The sequence below is a fragment of the Condylura cristata genome, unplaced genomic scaffold (assembly GCF_000260355.1).
Source record: "Condylura cristata isolate star-nosed mole 26May11 unplaced genomic scaffold, ConCri1.0 scaffold00024, whole genome shotgun sequence".
NCBI classification, from domain to species: Eukaryota; Metazoa; Chordata; class Mammalia; order Eulipotyphla; family Talpidae; genus Condylura; species Condylura cristata.
In genome coordinates this window covers 17,223,988-17,241,416 of record NW_004567125.1, presented here as the reverse complement: position 1 = coordinate 17,241,416, position 17,429 = coordinate 17,223,988, and the positions used below count along the sequence as shown (strand labels likewise).

General features: G+C 35.6%; 1 protein-coding gene across 5 annotated transcripts in view; it reads right to left on the bottom strand.

Moving 5' to 3' along the window:
- Positions 1–17,429, bottom strand: part of DNM3 (dynamin 3) — a 484,254-nt gene that overhangs the window by 187,211 nt on the left and 279,614 nt on the right. Inside the window, exons 15-16 of one of the 5 annotated variants that reach the window (XM_012728990.1) lie at positions 9,893–9,973; positions 6,127–6,421 (exon numbers count right to left, since the gene is read on the bottom strand). The exons of 3 other annotated variants lie outside the window; for them this stretch is intronic. In XM_012728990.1, coding sequence (XP_012584444.1) covers positions 9,923–9,973 — 51 coding nt within the window. In that variant the 3' untranslated portion in view covers positions 6,127–6,421; positions 9,893–9,922. Of the gene's footprint in view, positions 1–6,126; positions 6,422–9,892; positions 9,974–17,429 lie in introns of those variants that run through there. One more of the 5 variants, XM_012728991.1, reaches the window with a different exon arrangement.

Here is a 17,429-nt window from a genome sequence, read left to right as displayed (position 1 = left end):
GTGACCTTGGGCTGGGTTATGAGTTTCTAAACATAACACCTAAAGTCCAATAAATAAAAAATATATATTAAGTAGGACTTATTAAATAAAGACTTCTGCTCTGTGAAATACACTTGTAAGAGAATCAAAAAACAAAAGCACAGAAACTGAGAAAATATTTGTAAAACACAAATCTGATAAAGGACTGGTATTTAAATAATTTAAAATTTAAGAATGAGAAATAATACAAAAAATATCACATAGCAGATAAGCATATGAAAAGAACTCAATGTCATGTCATTCAGGAATTACAAATTTAAAAAATTATACACCACTATATACCTATTAGAATGGCTAACATGCAAAAAAAAAAAGACTATTAAATACTGGTAAGGATGTGAAGCAATAGGAACTCACATTTATTGCAAGTGGTAATACAAAACGGGACAATCATTTTGGAAGACAATGTGGAAGTAATTCTAAACTAAACACATTCTTGCCATATAATCTAACAATCATGATCCATGACATTCACACAAATCAGTCAAAAACTTAAGTTCACAGTAAAGTTTACACCCAAACATTTAAAGCAACTTTTTAATGATTATCCAAAGCAAGAAACACCCAAGAAATTCCTCTATACCTAAATGGATAAACAAGCTGTGGTTATCCATACAGTGAAATACAATTCAGTGATTAAAAAAAAACAAACAAACTAGTAAGTCTCAAAAAGAAATGGTGGGACCTTAAATTAATTTTTTTTTCAATGAAAGACAACAAAAAGGCAATATTGTCTGATTCTAAATATAGTGCATTATGGCATTCAGACAAAGACAATAAAAAAGATTATGGTTGCCAGGGTATTGAAGAAGGAAAGAGTGAGGAAAGGATGTAATGAAATAGAGGGGATTTCTAGGGTGATGAAACTATTCTTAACTTTGATACCTAAGATGCCATTTAGTGACCTTGGTTTCCTCACCTGTGAAATAGGATAATACACGCTTGCCAAGAGGGAAAAAAAAACAATGAATTTTTGTAGCGTACAAACATATAAGGTTAACAACATCTGGGGTAAGAAATTGAATGTGCCCATTTCATCACATATACATATGTATATATGTATACATGTATACATATGTATGTGTATATGTATATATTTATATCATATTATATGAATAAAGTTTAAGGTGATCAAAAGCAAGAGTACTTCCCCAAGCCTACTTAAAACTGAACTGAGACACAGTGCTAAAAATTATTTCCTCATAAGGAAAAAAGAAGATATTCAGAGAAACATAATAATAATTTAAAATATATAAATTTTCCCTTCTGTGAAAAAGAAGAAAAATAGCAGGAAAGGAGAGAATGCGGCCACACTGAAATTTCTGATAAAGGATGCAAACTGAGCTTTGAGGAACAAGAAGATGGAAGAGAACCCTACAATAAAGAATTGTCAAGAGTAAAGCAAGGTAACATGTAATGCTTCCTTTATTAGGGACCACTGAGCCATATATTGGGGGACAAACCAGAAGAACAATGAGGCTAGATTCTCTGTTCTCAAGGAACACTGGAGAAGGGAGAGCTTCACTTGAGGGAAATTTTTTTAAAGACTAAAGAATGAACTGGACAAGGTTTCTGAGATTACACTACAACTATTATTTTTAAGTCTTTGATGCAAATATGTCATAATGCTAAAATTTCATTAAAACAAGTAGCATTCTTATATTCCATTTATATATATATTCAAAATATTTCATAGCAAAAAATGGATTTAAAAACAAACAAAAGGGGACATACAGGCTACCATATGGCTGGTAACAAGTAGGACCAGAAATCACCAGGAGGATGGTCACTCTGGGTTGTGGGTGAGGGAAGGCTGTTGGGAGAAGAAAATGCAGCAGGTTGTGAAGATGGGAAGGATTCTGATGCAAAAACAGAGAAGGAAGAGAAGAGAAGCCTAAGACAGGACCTTTGGATAAACAGACATAAGATTGATCGGTCCTCAGGGGAAATATCTTGTACTTCAGAGGGTTGACAAAATGGGAAGAAAATGGAATACCCAGCACTGATGCATCCTCTTGCCTCACCAAAGGGAGTTGCCTTTCTCTTAGAGATGATAACCTGAATGGCAATTATTTTCAGAGTTTAGGAAAATTCCACTGCAGAGGTAAGGTTTATGACCATGGTTTGCAAAGCGGCTTTGGGTTAGACAGCTTTGGGAGTCATTTTGTGAATGTGAGCCCAGGAAAGGGCCATAACTCTGAGAATGTTCTCAGATGGGTGTGTGATACCAAAGTATTTAAGAATCACTGGAATAGATGGTCTGGCTGCCTCAGACCTTTTACCAACCACTGATTTCCACTCCTTCAGCTAGGCTGACCATTTCTGGAGGTCAAGAGTGGTCATGACATCTGCATCCATGGAGGAAAATAATGGATTCTGGATCTCATGTCCTCTTCGAAAAACGGGAGCAGTGTCCTTTCAGTTTATTTCCCAGAAAGAAAGAAGCAAACATGCTTCATTTTATCTGCATTGGGTACTACCTTAAAGGGGTCACCGGAATAGAAGCTGTATTTCATCACTACAAAACTGAAACAAAACAAAACAAAACCCGACACAAGGTCAACACCAGAGTCCACATTCCCAAACCCCTGCTCAGCTCTCCAGGTCATGTTGTCTTTCTGGTTTATATCTCCACATTTCTTGGAATTTGTAACCGGCGTTTAAATTAACTCTGATGCACTCTGCACTTTGAGGTAAATTTGGTTGTAAGCAATAACAATTTAAAAAAAAAGCTGGAGTCTTCACTCCCTTTTGGGCTCTAAGCACCCAAAGGATGTTCAATCATCCCCCAAACTCTGGAATGTCTTTCCAGAAAGTGAGTTAAAATGACATCTCTGCTTATCCCATTTACTGATAAACAATTTTTGGTGTCCTTCCTTCTCACATTTTCACCCTTTTACATTATAAATGAGTTATAGTAACCAACAGATGAGTTACAAAACAAAGTAAAATTCAACAACTAATTGTAAGGAGACCACTAGGAATTAAAGCACAATGTTTATTTGAGGATGAGTCAAATTCCTCACACACACAAAAAAACAAAATATGGCTTCTCATACATAGTGGAACGTATCCACAAACCCTGACACATTATTTTATTTTCAGTTTCTAAACAACTTATTTAACTTAACTAAATTATTTGCAGTCTTTCTTTCCAAACTATGAAGCAGTGTTTGCAATATATTTATAATAGAACTTTAAAAAGTTGCTACATTATTACAATATTCTAGAAGAATTACTTCTAAGTGCACAAACACATTAAAAATCCTCTCTTCAGGCCAGGTTACTATATAATTCTGAATACAGTATGATCTTGCTTTCCTTAGAGACCCTTTGGAATTTGGCTCCCATTTCAGTCTTTCTCTGCCAAGCATATAGAATGAATTAGGTGAAGCCCTGTTAGTTACAAACACGTCCCACCCACAATGGTTTCCAGTAGAGAGCTGAATGTTGTGAACCCACAGTTCAACTTAAATGTAAAAATAATTCTACTTTCGAAATGAGTTTCACTTCCCTTTTGTGTCTGTTCGTCTTTCTCTTCATTCCAATTTTACTTTCCAGTGAGAGAACGAAATTGGAAAAATGTAAACAGGAAACAAATAGTCTAAATGAATATTTGCAGTTTTTAATTTCAGGTATTCATATACTGAAGGGGACTTTCGATCTCATTACTGAGGCAAATCAAGCAGGAGGCAGGCATCAAAAGCTTCCTTCAATTTTATTTTGCTTTGGTTTCCAGAGTTCCTGGTAGCTCCTTGAGGCAGAGAACAAAACCTACTGATGAGCGAATTCCAAGGAACTGTTCCTTCTGTTCTGACTGGCAAGATCCTACCTCCTTCTTCTGCTCTTTTGTCCCTTCTCTTATCACCTCTACTTCTACAGGAGATGCTCAGCATGCTTTTGCTGTTCTGATTATCTGCTACTAAGAGAAATAATCTAGTGGATTAATTTATTGTAAGGTGCCAAACATACAAGGGAAATAACATGGGTTTTTGGCAGGCCAACTGGGGTGGGGAGGGGGCTCAAATCTCTGCTATATAATTTACCTATGTAGAAGACAGATTTGGGAGCCATTCTGAGACATGGATTTTGCATTTGTAAACTAGGGGAAATGCAAGATTGCAAGGAGAATGCATATATCAATTACAAAGCCTAAATTCAATACTAAGTGAATCTTAACATGTTGTCTTCTCTTTGCCTATCTCAAGACTTACACCTTCCAGAGCAGGCTATCCTTTAAAGCAGACAACTTAGAGAGCAACTTTTAATGTAAAACATAAATTCATAAAAGAAGGCTTTTAGTTTCTTAGCTCCTAGCCCTAGGAGATGTTCTGGGGTATCATCATACTTTCAGATTCTATTGTTGAGTGCTCTGTTGAGGACAGTCTTTAGAAGGGAGGATGGACACTTCCAGATTTCTCAACTTTTTAATAATATTAATCCTAAATTACTAATTTTCTGATGAGAAGCATCCCGATTGTGGAAATAATGCTTTGCCTTTATAGACAACTTTTATTTTGTGTGGTAGGTCTACTTTGTCAAAGTTGTACAAATTAAACTGTTCTCAAAGTTATGATAGCTGCCATATTTATTCTATGACTATTTTCTTTATTTGTTTAATAATTTAGGTTGTCTGGTGTTAAATTTGGGCTACATTTCTAAATCCTGCATTAGTAGGTCTTGAATTATTTGAATTCTTAGCAGATTTTTAACAAACTTTAGTGTGAGGATTTTAGTATTTCACAGCCATGCATGTTTACACTGCTCACTACATATGCTTTATTGGAAGAGATGATCTTTTCCCATCTATTCTTTTTATCTATTTCTACATCACATTAGATTGCCACTCTTACCTCTACCCCACACCTCCTTTTTCCCTCTGCAGGGATTCTGGAAGGTAGCACTGTTTACTAAAAGGACATAATTTCCTCCCCTAGGACAACTTTCTGATAGAAGTTTGTACACACAGAGATACACAGATACAAAGATGAACACAATAAATGAATAAATCTTTGTATAAACTAGCAAATTTTCTGGTTCTGAATATATAATGTCTGTATGAATAATAACCAATTAATGGTGTTAAGTCCACCCAACTGAAACATTCTTAAGCATAAGAAGATAAATTATTGCCCTGATCTTAAAAGTCTTTTTTTTTAAAAAAAAAATCTCTGAGATATTTTAAAAGCTGTAGAGTGATTTCAAGTAATTCTTGTCCAGCTTTCTTTTTCATGAAGTGACTGTGAGCTCTTGAGACCAGGGGCTATGGCAAAATGAACTATATACCCAGGACTTGGTAGACATTCAAGAACCTTGAGTGACCATATTGAAGGAGATGACTTGTTATTGAGCAGTGAACAATGGTGATAAAGCTCCTGGCCTCTTGGGTCTTACACTAGGAGACAGATACATAAATAGGTAAGTAATTGAAAATAGGGAAAAGTGCTTCAGGAAAAAATAGAAAGTGCATAGATTGAGAGTGACAAAGGGTGACATATAATGTAGACTAGATAGAGAAGGCAGAAGACGTATTTTTGAGAAAGGTTATAATTATGCTGAATTTTAATACTGAAAGGATATAGACCTTAGAGTAGGGGAACTCCTTATAGAAATAGTGGAAAAGGTTCAGTATGGTGAGGCACCTTCCTGTGGATAGTGAGAGGGGTGTGGAAGAACTAATAAAGGAAAGAGGTAGGAAGGGACCCGGACAGGGAGTGAAATGAAAAACTGTGTAGTATATCCTCACTGGCAGGTTTTAAGTAAGAAAGTGACAAGTTGGCCCTCCCTGGTGGTGCAACGGGTTAGGACGCAGCACTGCAAGCTGGCCGCAGCTACTTCAGTGTGAGTTCCATCCTGGGCCTGGGGGATAATCCACATGGCAGACCTCTCCTGAATTGCCTGCTGTTCCCCTCAGCAGTGTACTTCGACAGTCAGCCTGTTCTGCTCCCCACTCTGTCTCTAGTGAATCCTCTCACTGCCCCTTTACCTCTGGCCTTTACCCCTGTTCTGTGTGCATAAATAAATAAATCTTAAAAAAGAAAGAAAGAGACAAGTTCTGATTTATGCTTTTAATAGATGATTCTAGTATATGCATGTGAGAATCACAGAGGGTAACAGTGAGGAGGGAGACAATGGCAGGCATTGTGGCCCTCTAGAAAAGCAAGAACCTTGGCTTAAACCAGTTTGTAGAAGTAGGCAGAAGGAAATGAATGTGAGATATGTTTTAAGATAAAATTAGTAGGAAGCAATGGTGGATTGAAAATTATGGAATGAAGAGAGAAGCAAAGATTTCTTACTTCTAGCTTTCTGACTTGAGTGAAAACATGGAAAAAGGTGTCTTTCAGATGGAGAAGTCTAGGCAAGAAGTAGATTTGGGAGAGACCTAGAGAGAGGAGAAGGGTACATAGCAGTTATGCAATGATAAGCATAATGACTTTCACAGCACTCAGAGGGAACAGGACAGAGATCACAATCATCTGATATACAAAGAAAATAGGCTCAAGAAGGATAGCAACTAATCCAAAAACAACTATTACTTGTGAATCAGGAATCCAGATTTTGTTGCTACTGTTGTGACTGTTGTTTTAAGTACTGGTCTAGTAATACCTATTATAAATGTCCTCATTCTCAAATAAGAAAGTGTTTGAATGTGTCACCAAATAACTGGAAATAATTTTAGACAACTGATGTGGTTCACCATTCAAATAATTGAAGCTTTATCTTCCTCTGGCCCAAACCTATCCCTTACTAAACAGTCTATAAAGTTACTGTATTTGAGTTTTGTTACCCAGAATCACTGTATTTTCCTGAAAGCGCTAGGCAGATAATTTTAGAATCTTTATTTACTAATTTTTCACTTAAAATATTAAAATTAAGATATCAATTTATGTTGATTTAGCTATTTTTTAAGGTTTTGTATATTATTTTCCATATTTCACATCAAGAGGTCTATAAAACCAGTATATTTTAACTATTTGAGAAATTATTTGCATTTGATACCAAAATGGCCAACAAAGATATCCCTCTACAGGGTAGAATGTGGAGACAATGTGGAGGGGAATAGTTGGCATGGTAGAGTAAAAGTGTATGTGTATACATATTATAATAAAACAGGTGATCTCATTCCCTCCCTCTCCAGGTCCATCGTTTCCCCTTTAACACAATGAATTCTGGCACAGAGCAATGTCTTCACCCGTCAGTTATCTTTGGTAAAGGAGCTGGGAAATGGATTATTTCCTTTTTATGGAAATTATTTCCTGTAATTATGATATTAAAATTAGAATAAGGCTTCAAACTGAATAATTACCTACACCATTGGAAGCTTACCACTAATTGAAACTTATCCTCTAACTGAAGTGTTGATTGTGATCTAGTCCTGAAATGTTATGATAGAAATCTACCACCAACTGTAGAAACAATGAACATTGGAGTCCTTAATCCCTCCTAACATGAAATATAAGATCAAGCCTACTTGTCTTTACTTTGGACTTCCCTGAATAAAAACAGAAACCTAGATTTGACACTTGGAATTGTGAGGGTTAGTCATTACTGTGCAGGCCCAGAGAAGGAAGAAGACATGCAGGGCATTAAATGCTCTGCTTCCCTGAGGACCTCTAAGCAAGTCCATTACAAACTTATTTCATCTTTTAATGTTTTTCTTGTACCGTGTAAGAAAAAAGCAAGTCTATGGAGAAAATTCCTTTACTGAACTTAGTTGGATTTGGCTATCTTGTTTTCTAGGAACTAGTTTTGGCATTAAGGAAAAAGTGTGTTTTACTGGACACAAATGTCACCTCTGGAACATTTATGATAGATGGAAACCAATATGTAAAGACACTTGTTCTGAGCTTCCCTGTCCTGTTGTTTCCCATATCCCAATGCTGTCACTAAAATGATTTTGTACATGCAAGGTCAGTATTAATCTCCATTTTAAGTGTTAACTAGTGATCTAAGCATCTTAGAAACAATTTTTTTTCCTCCTTAGCTACTCTGGTTAGTCTGCACTACTGCAAAAAAGGCGATAAAATTTTTCACCCTTCCTTTTGCCCTTAGCCAGACTTTACTTTCTGTCTTAATAGCCTCCTGCATCCTAGATGATCTGATGTTGCCCACTTGTAATAGCAAAAAGTTACAGTTCATGCCAACCCAAAATTCAATGTTGAGAACACTTACACATTATATATCTTCAAATAGAGTGGCAGTAACCACCAAGAATAGTTGTAAGGCAGATTGATTCATCAGCACCCAACGAGTTAATTGAAAAACAAAGAGACCACAAATATAATGATTATGATTAGCCTGGCTTTGCCTATTTGGTTTCAGTCAGAGACCAAAACTTCTTTCAAATAACCCCAGTTTATTTTTGAGGGAAAAAAAAAAAAGAAAGTCCTGTCTTCAGACAGGATATGGGGGAGGAGTTAAGGGGTGATGTTTTACACATGCACATCTGGATACAGTCCAATTATTTCCCTTAAACATTCCCCCAGTTGTTTTCATTTTGCTCCATGCTTTGGCATTCATAAATTTGTGAGATTAATTGTGTGTCAGCAGTCTGCAGGCCTGGAGCTGGGCACTATTTAATAGCAATACAGCTACAAAACAACTCTATAGAGAAATACATTCACGTTTTTTAAAAAAGAAAGCACAGCCACATTTTTCATTTCTGCTTAATATTGTGGCATTGACATTGTACATAAAGAAAGTAGTGTAATATTTCAGAGAACTGCCCTACTAACAACGTGTGTGAGTGTGTGTGTGTGTGTGTGTGTGTGTGTGAAAGAGAGAGAACTTGACTATTCAACTGTTTTAAAACATAAGAAAGATAAAGAATTTATGAAGAGGCACAATGGATAATAAGTGATGTGCATTTGTGTTCCTCATTTTCATTCAATCATTCTGAAGGGAGTGTCAATAGATTGTGTTCGTGTTCTAGAAATCACCTTTGCCAACTGAACAAATTTATTTTAGTAATGGACAAAAAGGCATCTTTGTCTTAAACTGTACTTTGAGTAGTCTTATATGCTTTCACAGTGAGAACAGAACATCTAGGAACCAGCAAGCCCTCACCAGACAGCAGACCTGCTTTCACCTTGAGCTTAGACTTTCAGCTTCTAGAACTGTGAGAAATAAAAACTCCTGCTGCTAAGCCACCCACTCTATAGTGTTTTGTTGCTGCAGTCTAAACACTAAGGCAACTACTGTAAGAAAAGTGAAACTAAAATGACTTGTCCTGATGTTTGGACCTCATGACTTGGATGATGAGCCAGATGCAGGAAATGCTATATCTCCAAGAGTCTACTGGCAGCACTATGTAAAACTCAGTAAAATCAGATGAACAACGAAATAACTATTTTTATTTTATTTTATTAATATTTATTTTCATTTATTTATGTATACAAGAATTGGAGTGTAGGTCAGCAGTCTCTAGGGTGAGAGGATTTACCAGAGACAACGTGGAGAACTGAACAGATGGATATACTGAAATACACTCCTGAGGGGAGCAGCAGGCAAGACAGGAGAGATCTCCTGTGCCATATGTGAGCTAGCTCCCTGGCTGAGGATCGAACTCAGGTGTCTCAGCAATAGCACTGAGACTTAACCCCTACACTACAGAGAGGCCCCTAAAAGAACTATTTTTTTTAATATTGATAACTAGACAACTATGTTTGATGCAATTTCATTGCATACATGATTAAGAAATAAATCTATCAGACATTGTGACATTGCCACAAGTACACATCAAAGGCCAAACTTAGAGTTGACAAATTTTCATGCCTCTATATAACCCAGAAGAGTGGTCTGGGTAAAAGTTCTAGCATTGTTAATATTATGAGAAGAATATGAGCAGGCTTACCCTTCAAATCTCCACACAAACATATAACTATTAGAGAAATAAGAAGATTCTTCTGGGTAGTAAATAAATGGTGTGATAGCCCTGCGGAAAAATCACAACATTACCTTTACCCTCAATTTCCTGTCCTTTAAAGTGGAATGAATAAAATCAGCCTTATTTACTGTACAGGGAGATATTGAAGATCAACTGAATGAGATAAAGAATCTTAAAACAATCAGTAAACCATGAAGTACAAACAAATGTTAGACTTCATGAAACATTAGTAAACATCATGTATTCTACACATGACTATCGAAACCTTCCCCAAAATACTTAGTTTATCCTGATAGCGTATTTAATTTTTTCCATAAATTAGGTCATCAATCTCAAGACTAACTGGAATTAGTTAATATAGACTAATTTGTAACAAGTTCACATAGATGAGATTCCCATGTGGCAGACTTTCATGTATTCATGCTAAAATAAGGTGAGATAGGTCTGGTGACAGGTAGCGAGGCTGTTCCAAATCAGTGCAAATTTGACTCAGAGGTATATGATAGTGGTAGATTACTCACAGATACAATATATTTTACTTGAGCAGATTCATTTTCATTTCCTAAGTTTATATCTAATTGTGGTGTCCTATCTTTAGATTCAGATCTCTGCAACATATACTATGGACAAAAAAAAAAAAAAGAATTATTTGTTTAGAGCCTGAGTTTTTCCTTATATGTAAAAAGGTAATCACATCTCCTGATAAGATTTTAGGGACAATTAAGAACTAATATAAGAAAACTATTTCTCATACATGTATTTCTAAAAAATTTTGAACCAAAAATTCCAAAACTATGCTGGAAATTAAGTCTAGAGTCAATTAAAGCCACAAACAATCTTTATACATATAATTAAGTCTAGCATCATTAAAATAGATATATGTTTATAATTATTGCCTGTACACATATTTTTCTGAAGAAGTTCAGGTAAGTTATATAGAAGCTGAAATAAAACAGCAAAAATATCTCTGCTCAATGATATCTTTATTTTAGTAGTTGAAATGTTACTCTAGTAATATTATTCTAATAGAGTAATACTTCTAGTCATTATAATAATAATGGTAAACACAATCAAACATACAATTAACTTTTCAGAGCATATTCATGTGAGTTATTTTATTTTGGTTTCTTGAATGACACTGTGAAAGTACTAACATCATCTTGAATTCTTTGTCTGATTAAAACCTACTGGGAATAACAAGCTGTCAAAATTGAGACCCAACAGGACAAGTCAGAAAGGCTTTGTGAGAATACCAATGACCAAATCACACCTCATCACACATAAACCAAAGGTCATAATGACCATCAGCCACTAGTGGTAATAAACAAAAACTCTGAGCTCTGTCTAGCCAAGGGGATGCTTTCTATTAGTGCAAAATTAGAAGAGACCATGTGAATGTAGGTTCCACAAACCAACTCTTACATCAATCATCCTTAAGATCCAATTTCATCCAAAGTGCACAGTGATTACATTTTATGTCTTAAATTTATGGTATATCCTCACCCATCGCTCAAAGTACTCCTTATATTTTAAGTGGAAGGACATCTATTTTATGGATTGAGGCACAAAGTGATGGAACTAGGAAAAAACTTAAGATTCTGCTTCTTTTCCAGAACATTTGCCTTTAACATACTGTAATATGGCTTTGGTTCTTACCATCACAATGACAATGAAGTCCTAAATATCACTGATGGGCAAATAATGATCATATATAGTAATCTATTCTTAGTTTTCTCATTGATATCTCTGCAACATCAGTTTAATGTTATTGTAAACCAGAATGATGACCCTCTGTCTCTCTATCCTCCTCTCTTAGCTCGCCCTATCTTGTTTCTCTATTCACCCTATCTCTTGTGATTTCTCTCTAATTTACTGATTAAGCCCCTATCATCATATAATTAATACTATTGTCTCAGAATTTCTCAGAATATAGAGCAAGGGACTCCCAAAGGAAATACTGATCTCAGGACATCCTCTCAAAGTTTAGGATTATCACCAAAGTTTTGGACCTAGAACTGGATTGTTTTTATTCTTCCATGACTGTTTTATTAAATGAGTACATTAAAAAAGCAAACAAACAAGAAAAAGCTTTATTAAGATAATTATAGTATTTAACATAGAGCAATGCTGAGGGTTTGTGTATCTCTTAGAAAGACTCAAGAAAAATATTTCTCTCACTTTTTTTCTGTCTCATTGGTTTAAAATCCATATCACTATCATATATCCCCTGTTGGCCATAAGAACACTTAGAATTGGCCATAAGAACACTTAGAGCTAGCTGAACACATGTAATTTTGTATCTTCCTCCACTCTTGCCTCATTCTGACCTCCCACTTAGCTTAGATTTCCAAGTCCCCTCAAAGCAGGTAATGAAGCCTTTTACCCTAAATTTCTACCTGAGCATTTTCACTTATCCAACCCAATTGCAGGAAGCATAAGAAACTTAAAAAACTGGTTTTTAAGGGAACAGCCCATTTGCAGTACTATAGCAAATCTCTTTCAAACTCAAAACACCCCATCTTCCATCTTCTTTTAGTTTCCTTCCTCCCCTACCAGTACATTCAGTCACCAAATTCTGTTGTACTTATCCCTTTTTCTTTCTTTTTCCTTCCTATATTCATAGCCCTAAAGCAAATTGTCATTGATATAATTTTACTGTTTTTAATATTACCATATCTATCTTTCTTGTCTCCAATCTCCCTTGTCTCTAATATATTCAAACAGAAATATCTGTCTACTGAGTTGATTATTTATTCAAAAACTTTCATGGATTTTCACCTGAGAGATCAGCTGGTAAAGCATTCAAAACTCCATGATTTCTCCTGAACCCAACCCTTCAATTCTCTTTTAGTTATCCTTTTCTGCATAACAATTTAGTTATCCTTTTCTGCATAACAATTTGGCCCCAAATTAAGCAGCTGAAAACAATAAACAATTATATTATAGCTTCTGTGAATCAGTAGTGGCATGGTGAGATGACTCTGCTCAGTGTCTCCCACAGAACATAGTCGAACTGCACATTTTGAGCAAGAGTCACCTGAAGGGTCAACTTGTGTGTGTGTGTGTGTGTGTGTGTGTCTGTGTGTGTTGGGGATATGTTTCCAAGTTCACTTATATAGCTATAAATAAGGACTCTGTTTCTTGTTGGCAAATGGCTGGAGTTCTTTATCAACTAGTCCTCTTCAAAGGTGCCTATGTATCTTCATGGCTTCTCTCAGAGTGAATGATCAGGAAAAAGAAAGTACCAGATTAGAAGCTGCATTTTTAAATAACCAAAATGCCTCAAACATGTTATATCTTTATTTCAGCCACATTCTGTTAGTTACCATATTGACTTTTTATTATTAACAAATTGCCATAAACATGGCAATTTAAGCAACACGCATTTATTATTTTACAATTCTGGAGATCAGAAGTTTGAAATTGGTTTGAAAGGCTACATGCAATTTAGAGGCACCAGGGTGAATACATCTACTTTATCCTCCAGCTTCTAGAGCCATCTACATTCCTTTCTTCCACCTTCCTGCAAAAACACCAAGGAAGCATCCTCTCTTCTTTCTAACCTTGGCCCCCATTCTCATCTCTTCTTTTCAACTTTAAAATGTCAATAACAGTAGTAAACGGTACACTGATAATCACTGTATTTTCTTTCACCTTTCGTATGTTTAAAAATTTCATAATGAAATGGGAGAAAGCATATCTCAGCCCCTATTCCTTTCATACATTCTCACTATTAGCTCTCAGAGGGTTCCTTTCTTCCAGTCTTGTGTCTGTATTTATTATGTGTCATTTTCTTTCAAATGAGTTTTCTAATGCCACTGAAGTTAGATCTATTGACGGATCATTCCATATGATACTGTTAGACCTTCAGAAAATAGGGACACACCTTATATTTGTGCTCAATTTTTCCCATGGCATAACCTGTAACTTTAACAATTACTCAGTAATCATTCATGACTACATCTTTATCAATAGATTTTTTGAGTTACTGATTGTGTCACTATCTGATTTCCCTGCTATAGCAGTTTTCTTATAACTTATAATTATTAAAACTTAAAGAGGAAACTGAGGTACACATACAGTGGTAAGATGCTTTCTGTTTGCACATAAGATAATACTAATCCATAGTCAGTGTATGTGCTTTTGCTATTTTCCCAACGGTGGGAATTTATTTGTAGTGATTCAGCTACATTCTTTACTCTGTCTCCTGTGTGAACAATGACAACAATTTAGAAGGTGACTGAGTATCTCACTCAGGAGAGAAAATGTGGCAAAGAAAAAGATACATTGCTGTTATGAACAGAATTCATTAGTCCTCCTTATGGAGTAAGATAAGAAAATCAGAGCTTCCACAACTGAGGGTGATCTCACTATTTAAATGACTCTTCTTGAAAGATACAGAGCCAAGGTGTGCAGGGTTTTCTATTTTTGATATCTCATTTAGAAAATGCTTCTTAGTATTCATAATGAATGCATACTGTAAGTGCCTTTGATATTACAGAATAAACCTGAAACAGTAATATCCTTTACTTATAAAAACAAAAAACAAATGAAAATTACTACCTGCAATTCTTATAACATGGGTAGGATAATCTACAACTCTTCTCCTTGACAAAGGTTTACCTTTCTCTGCACAAAGGCAAATTAATTAGTGATATTAAAACAGTAAGAGGAAATGCTGAGTCTAACATCCCAATTCTAACACTATATTTGTTCAAAAATGCCAGCCAAGGAAGATAAATCACTAAGGTGTAACTTGTCAGTCTTTCCTAAACCAAACAGTAAAATTTAGGAAATAGGGACCAAGTCTCAGATGCCGTCAAGGAAAAAAGTGTTTTTGGCTCAGATCTTCTCCAGTCACTTACAGACACATTTATTTCAAGACAGAGCATATTCACTTGACAATGTAACCACAGTTAAGCAGGAAAGGTCTCGAAACCTTACATTCAAAAGTTAAACTTATGTTCCACTAATGTATGCTTCCTTCCTGAGTTGATGGACCCAAGTCTGGGAAAAAGAAAAAAAAAAAACTCACTCTACACTCAATCATCAAATTTGTTTAAGGTTCAACTACCGTACTTTTAAGAACCAGTTTCTAATACTTGAAAGCATAATAGTCTTTCTTCAAGTTCCAGTGAAAATATGTTCTAAAGAATTGCATCATTTTAAATATTTCTAGTCAGTAAAATCAACAGATCTAATTTTCTTATATACAATATGAATTTATGGCACCTCTATTGCCTCATCACAATTTCAAGTTCAGTGTTTAAGATGCTAATTTCTTAAGATACGTGGCCTTTAAATTGGGTGGTATCAGCTTGGCACTGACCATATGATGCGAAAGATACAAACTGAAGACATCTCCACTTAAGAATAAATATGTTTTCTGTTATTTTATAAGTATAAAATTGCAGAACTAGCAAAAATAATGAGTATTAAACATTCAAAAGGCAAACATGAATGTTAAGAATTATTTTAACTATTAATTTTAAACTTGAATATTTATAATCACAAGTAAATCTAGCTGTAGATTGAAATCTAGCCTTTTTAATTTGCCCTGGACCTAATTCTTGAAATAAGACTTTTCTTGGTTAGCTCAAGATTAAAAGCTCTCTTTTGAGGCCATGTCATTATTTTCGATTGGACATCTTCATCAGGGGCTCATATATTTGTGTATATATATGTTTGTGTATCTCAATATATTTCAAACTGATGGAAGTTTGAACCAATATTCTGCACCTTCTCCTGCCGCCCACCACTTACTGGAACAACAAACTTGGAATCATCCCTGACTCCTCTCTCTCACTCCCCTACCCAACTGCTCACTCAAAAGTTTGTCAGTTCTACCACTTTAACATCCTCTTCCTTGCCTTCTCTCTGTCAGTGCTTAGTTCCAGCATCCATCATCATTCACAGAAAAAGCATTGATTTTTTAAATGCCCTTTTTCCAATTTTTCTCATTTCAAATTCATTCTCCACCCTCCCCTAAGACAATGTCTCGAAAAATCTGATTACATTGTATCCTTGTTCATTCCATTCAAGAACTCTCCACACCTATAGATGTTGTCACATCTTTATGTGTATAGATGCATCCTCCACTGTACTGCCTCCCACAATCCACAACTCAGCATAAGGCTGACAGATGTCAGCAGGATAGCATGTATTCACTGATGAAACATAGATGAAAAAGCAGTGTCTTGAAGGTCACATGTGAAGGACATGGTCTTCCTCACTGTGCCGCAGCAGTACTCCAGCTATGAACCACTTACCAGAAGAACATAGCACTGACAGGCTCCCATTCTACTCCTCTTTACATTCCACACATTTTCCCCTCCATTTTTCTCAAGGCACCCAGTTTATGCCTTCATAAATACCTTCACTCATAAACAGCAAGCACCTCTTATCCATCAGGCACCAAACAAATGTAAAGCTCCCTGAACACATCATTCTTTCATGCCCCTAGGGCACTACACTCATTTCTCGTGTCTGTAACACAACCCACATCCCCTCTTCATAGCCTCCTCTACAATGGATAGGCTAAATTCTCAAGAACTGTTAGAGGATTTTTTGTTTGTTTGTTATTGCACTGTGCAATTTATTTTTATCTAACATCTGAACACAGAAACCATCACAGCTCAAGATGACTATTAACTACATCAATTTGACAAACGCTGTTCAATATTATCATCAGCCTAACTCTTGTGTCTAAGGTTAAAATCAGCACATTTCCAAAGTATGTTTATATCTCCTCACTTACCACCAAGAGAAGCTGGTATTGAGGACTTACAGAACAGTGGCAGGTCATGCACAACTTCTCTACTCAATCAATTTCAAGGCAGAATGACAGATTTAACAAGAATTCCCCCCAAATGCAATTTCAATCTATTGTTCTACCTTCTACAGAAGAATTCTACCTCCCCCAAAAGTTAATTTTGCCACAGGCAGCCTCATTTGTATGTTATACTCATATGTTTTTATCATACAACATTATCTTCTATGTTTTAATAAAATATAATAAGTTGCTCACTGGCAGGATCATAATGATGCAAAAACTCAGTGGATTGTATATGTGTCCCCAGAAATTTAAAATAGCTGAACTTGAATAAAAAAGATAATAGAGAATAAATATGGAAAGAAATAATCAATATCAACAGCTAAGTCACCCCAGTCACAAACTCTTCTCTGCTTAAAGTTAAGTGTTGTTCCTCACAGTATCCTTTGGAGCACTCTTTAGAGCAATTGCTGTTTTGTTGTTTTTCTTTTTTTAAGCCACAAAACTGATCAATCTCTGTTTCTCACATGCTGAAAAGGAACAGAAATGCCAGACCAGGATATAGAAAGATGTTGTGAATTCACTGATGAACAGAATTTAAACCCTTGGATAATGAAAACAAAAAGTCCTTGGTTAGATTCCACACTCCCCCCCATTTTAATGCAGCCTAAAATGAAGACAAAGCATAATCTATAGAAACAGATTTTAATTTTGCTTCTTTATGATCAGTTT